This window comes from Electrophorus electricus, chromosome 10 (assembly GCF_013358815.1).
Source record: "Electrophorus electricus isolate fEleEle1 chromosome 10, fEleEle1.pri, whole genome shotgun sequence".
In the NCBI taxonomy this organism is placed as follows: domain Eukaryota; kingdom Metazoa; phylum Chordata; class Actinopteri; order Gymnotiformes; family Gymnotidae; genus Electrophorus; species Electrophorus electricus.
Window position 1 is genome coordinate 25159556 of NC_049544.1, and position 5000 is coordinate 25164555.

The following is a 5000-nucleotide window of genomic DNA, read 5'->3' on the forward strand; positions in this document are numbered from 1 at the left end:
GTTCTTATAGTGTACAGTATAGAGTGTAGAGCTGTTCTTAGGGTGTAGAGTGTAGAGCTACTGTTAGTGTAGAGTGTAGAGCTGTTCTTATAATATACAGTATAGAGTGTAGAGCTGTTCTTAGGGTGTAGAATGTAGAGCTGCTGTTAGAGTAGTGTAGAGCTGTTCTTATAGTGTACAGTATAGGGTGTAGAGCTGTTCCTAGGGTGTAGAATGTAGAGCTGCTGTTAGAGTAGTGTAGAGCTGTTCTTATAGTGTACAGTATAGAGTGTAGAGCTGTTCTTCAGGTGTAGAATGTAAAGCTGCTGTTAGAGTGTAGAATTAAATGCTGCACTCACTCCTTGTAAAAAAAAAGAAAAAAAAAAAAGCTTGTCTCTGTCTTTACATCAGTACAGATAAATCTGTATGAAGGGCAGTATTACACACTATTAATAACCATAAATAATGAAGTTCCATATTTGCCGGTAATGTGGGTCCATGTTAACAAAAATCCACAGCAGAAAGTTTGAAGTTTACATCACAACCTTCTGTGAGATTATTGGCTGGTTGGAAAATAGAACTCTGATTCTTGCCTGAATCATGTAAACCTGGAATTTGCCCATAATCTGAAAGTGCATGTAAACATGTTGATCGCATTACTGACAAAATTCAGTTTTCGGGTTATTGAGTGTGTAACCATATTCTTGGTATGATTGAACATACGCTCCCACTCTGCTGTTGGATTATTATCCACAATGGAAGTCATCTGGAAGAAACCATCAGACTTTGTGATGAAGTTAATAATAATAATAATAATACAATAATAATCATCTTTATTTATATAGAGCTGTTCATGTTGAATCAAAAGTCTTAAAGTGCTTTTAATATAAAATATTAATTTACATCATAAAAACAAAGTGTGAAGTGTAGTAAATAGAGTATGGGGTGATAGAGAGTGTGTGTGTGTTTCTGTGTGTGTAGATCAGTGTGTGTGTAGATCTGTGTTTGTGTAGATCTGTGTTTTTGTGTGTGCGTGTAGATCAGTGTTTTGTGTGTGTGTGTGTGTGTGTGTTTGTGTGTAGATCAGTGTTTGTGTGTAGATCAGTGTGTGTGAGGTTGTGTGTGTAGATCAGTCTTTGTGTGTGTGTGTGTATTTGTGTGTGTGAATCTGTGTGTGTGTGTGTGTGTGTGTGTGTGTGTGTGTGTGTGTAGATGTAGGTAGAGCATTTTTCCACTCAGGTGCTTACCAGCAGTGCTCTCTATGTGATGGTCTCTCTATGGTCTCACCATGTGATGGGTCTCTCTATGGTCTCTCCATGTGATGGTCTCACTGTGGTCTCTCCATGCCTGCTGCTCCCAGCTGACACTATTCTTAGACGGATTTAGACTTTACCCACTGAGATTTTCCATGCTATATTCAAATTCAGCCTTGGCACTCCAAATATGTGTGTTAAACTAGTGTGTGTGTGTGTGTGTGTGTGTGTGTGCGTGTGTGTGTGTGTGTGTGTGTGTGTGTGTGTGTGTGTGTGTGTGTGTGTATAATGTTTGCACACTAAAGTTTGTCCTGGTTTTTAATGTGGTCTTGGTGTTATGCCAGACACACCCTCCTGGCATATTTGGGGGCTTTTGTTCCCAGCTGTGCGTGTGTCTGTGTGCGTGTGTGTGCGTGCGTGTGTGCGTGTGTGTGTGCGTGTGCGTGCGTCTCTGTGTGTGTATGCGTGTGTGTATGCGCGTGCGTGCGTCTGTGTGTGTGTGTATGTGTGTGTGGGGGGGGTGTATGGAGTGATCATTGTTTAGGTTGTGAGCAGCTGTGTGTGTGGGGGGGTGTATGGAGTGGTCATTCTTTAGGTTGTGTGCGGCTATGCGTGTGTTTCTGTGTTTGGGGGAGGGGGGTGTATGGAGTGGTCATTCTTTAGGTTGTGAGTGGCTGTGTGTGTGTGTGTGTGTGTGTGTGTGTGTGTGTGTGTGTGTGTGTGTGTGTGTGTGTGTGTGTGTGTGTATGGAATGGTTGTGAGCAGCTGTGTGTGTGGGGGGGGTGTATGGAGTGGTCATTCTTTAGGTTGTGAGCGGCTGTGTGTGTGTATGTTTCTGTGGGGGGGGGTGTATGGAGTGGTCATTCTTTAGGTTGTGAGCGGCTGTGTGTATGTGGCGGGGGGGTGTATGGAGTGGTCATTCTTTCGGTTGTGAGCGGCTGTGTGTGTGTGTGTTTCTGTGTGGGGTGGTGTATGGAGTGGTCATTCTTTAGGTTGTGAGCGGCTCTGTGTGTGTTTGTGTGTATGTGTGTGGGGGGGGTGTATCGTGTGGTCATTCTTTAGGTTGTGAGCGGCTGTGTGTGTGTATGTTTCTGTGTGGGGGGGTGTATGGAGTGGTCATTCTTTAGGTTGTGAGCGGCTGTGTGTGTGTGGCGGGGGGGTGTATGGAGTGGTCATTCTTTAGGTTGTGAGCGGCTGTGTGTGTGTGTGTGTGTGTTTCTGTGTGGGGTGGTGTATGGAGTGGTCATTCTTTAGGTTGTGAGCAGCTCTGTGTGTGTTTGTGTGTATGTGTGTGGGGGGGGTGTATCGTGTGGTCATTCTTTAGGTTGTGAGCGGCTGTGTGTGTGTTTGTGTGTGGGGGTGTATAGAGTGGTCATTCTTTAGGTTGTGAGCGGCTGTGTGTGTGTATGTTTCTGTGTGGGGGGGTGTATGGAGTGGTCATTCTTTAGGTTGTGAGCGGCTGTGTGTGTGTGGCGGAGGGGTGTATGGAGTGGTCATTCTTTAGGTTGTGAGCGGCTGTGTGTGTGTGTGTTTCTGTGTGGGGTGGTGTATGGAGTGGTCATTCTTTAGGTTGTGAGCAGCTCTGTGTGTGTTTGTGTGTATGTGTGTGGGGGGGGTGTATCGTGTGGTCATTCTTTAGGTTGTGAGCGGCTGTGTGTGTGTTTGTGTGTGGGGGTGTATAGAGTGGTCATTCTTTAGGTTGTGAGCGGCTGTGTGTGTGTGGGGGAGTGCATATTTGTATGTGTGTGCGTTTGTATATGTGTGTGCGTGTGTTTGTATATGTGTGTGTGTGCACGCCTTTGTATGTGTGTGTGTGTGTTCGTGCGTTTGTATATGTGTGTGTGTGTGCATGCATGCGTGCGTTTGTATATATATGTGTGTGTGTGTGTGTGTGCGCGCGCGTGTGCGTAAGAGGGTTTAAGCTGCTATATCCCACAGTCTTTGAAACTGATCTCCACAGCCACAAATACACACGCTTTTATCTTTCCCCACTCATACCTGCTCGGCTAAAATAAACTCTCCATTATGATCGGTTTGGGCACTGTGTGAGGATCTGTGTGTATATCTGTGTGTGTGTGTGTGTGTGTGTGTGTGTGTGTGTGTGTGTGTGTGTGTGTGTGTGTGTGTGTGTGTGTGTGTGTGTGTGTGAGTGAGAGCGCGTGCATGTGGACACACTATTTGTCTCATATAAAGGTTTTCTTGGTGTTAGTGGTTTTAGGATCTTGATGTAGACCTCTCCAGTTTTAGTAAACTGATCTCAGAACAGCAGGCCCCGGAGGGTCTCCCATACTTCACTGGAAGCACAGAGGCCCTCTACACAATTACACTTTTCACTTCAAAAATACTTAATGATAAAACACAAGTGTGTTTGTTAAACACACATAGCTAACTGAAGTATTTTAGTTTCTTTTAATCTAGTAAGTAAATGTGATGGTTCTATACAGCAGGTGCTGAGAGGAAAGTTCTCTGTGTGTCACTGCATATCCTGCTCCCGTTTTGGCAGAATAATTCTGTAATCTTGCTGAATAATGTCTGGCTCCTCCCCTTCTGGTGTTCCCACCTCCTGTAGGGTGGAGTCCAAGATGGCTCATCAGATTCAGGAAACCCAGCCCCAAATGACCCGGAAGTACCCGAATGTTTCAGGCTCTTCTCCACCCAGCGCTGCGCGGCGTTTCTATAGAAACCTGTCTGGGAAGTTCCGCACAGGGAACCCAGGACTGGATGACCCAACTTCCGCAGCAGACAAGGAACCAGCGTGCAAGACCAGCGTGGTTAGCAACCTTCCGGCATGGCAACAGTCGCGTGGCAATGCTCATCTCTGTTTCTGTAGCTGTGCTTTACTGTACTTAACCAGACACGTACAGGAGAAAAGTGATGCACAACTGGTCACTAGCAGGAGATAAACGAATGTTGTGAATGCACAAACTTACACATACATACACATGCAAATATATAAACACAAAGGTACAAATGCACATACACACACACTTCGCAGTTAGTTGGTCAGGCTGCCAGTGAACTACTCAACTATGACAGATCAGATAGTGACAGGCTTTCTTTTCATAATGCTCTGTGTGTGTGTGTGTGTGTGTGTGTGTGTGTATATGTATATATGTGCGTGTGTGTGTTTGTATGCGTGTGTGTTTGTGTGCATGTGTGTGCCCATGTGCATGTCTGTTTGTATGTGTGTGTGTGTGTGTGTGTGTGTGTATATGGCTTTTCATAATGCTGTGTGTGTGTGTGTGTGTGTGTGTGTGTGTGCACAGCAGCACAGTAGCAGGGCTCTATTTGAGGCTGTGGAGCAGCAGGTCCTGGGCTCGGTGGAGTCTCTGCTCAGCAAGTTCACAGTGGATGAGCTGGACTTGAACACACCCAACAGTGAAGGTCTTCTTCCTCTGGACATCGCCATCCTCACCAACAATGCCCCTATAGCCAAGACACTGCTCCGTGCAGGAGCTAAGGAGAGTCCTCACTGTGAGTCTCTCTCACACACACTCACACACACACACACACACATATATACATGCACGCGCACACACACAAATACACATACGTACACACCCATACACACACACACACACATGCACGCACACACACACATGCACATACGTACATGCACACCCATACACACACACATATATAGACACATGCACGCAGAGACAGGAATATGTGCAGAGAAATTTGGGTGTACACACACACAGATACAGACACACACATTCTTTAGTCAAACACTTACAGTCTCTCTCCTTTAGCACTTTTCTCTGAAGC

General features: G+C 45.6%; 1 protein-coding gene across 4 annotated transcripts in view; it reads left to right on the plus strand.

Moving 5' to 3' along the window:
• The window catches only part of LOC113579361 (ankyrin repeat and fibronectin type-III domain-containing protein 1), a 112873-nt gene that overhangs the window by 93586 nt on the left and 14287 nt on the right, over nt 1-5000 (plus strand). For 3 of the 4 annotated variants that reach the window (XM_035530429.1, XM_035530427.1, XM_035530430.1), the window contains 2 exons: nt 3802-4003; nt 4499-4706. In XM_035530429.1, coding sequence (XP_035386322.1) covers nt 3802-4003; nt 4499-4706 — 410 coding nt within the window. The remainder of the gene's footprint in view (nt 1-3801; nt 4004-4498; nt 4707-5000) is intronic. The other variant, XM_035530428.1, reaches the window with a different exon arrangement.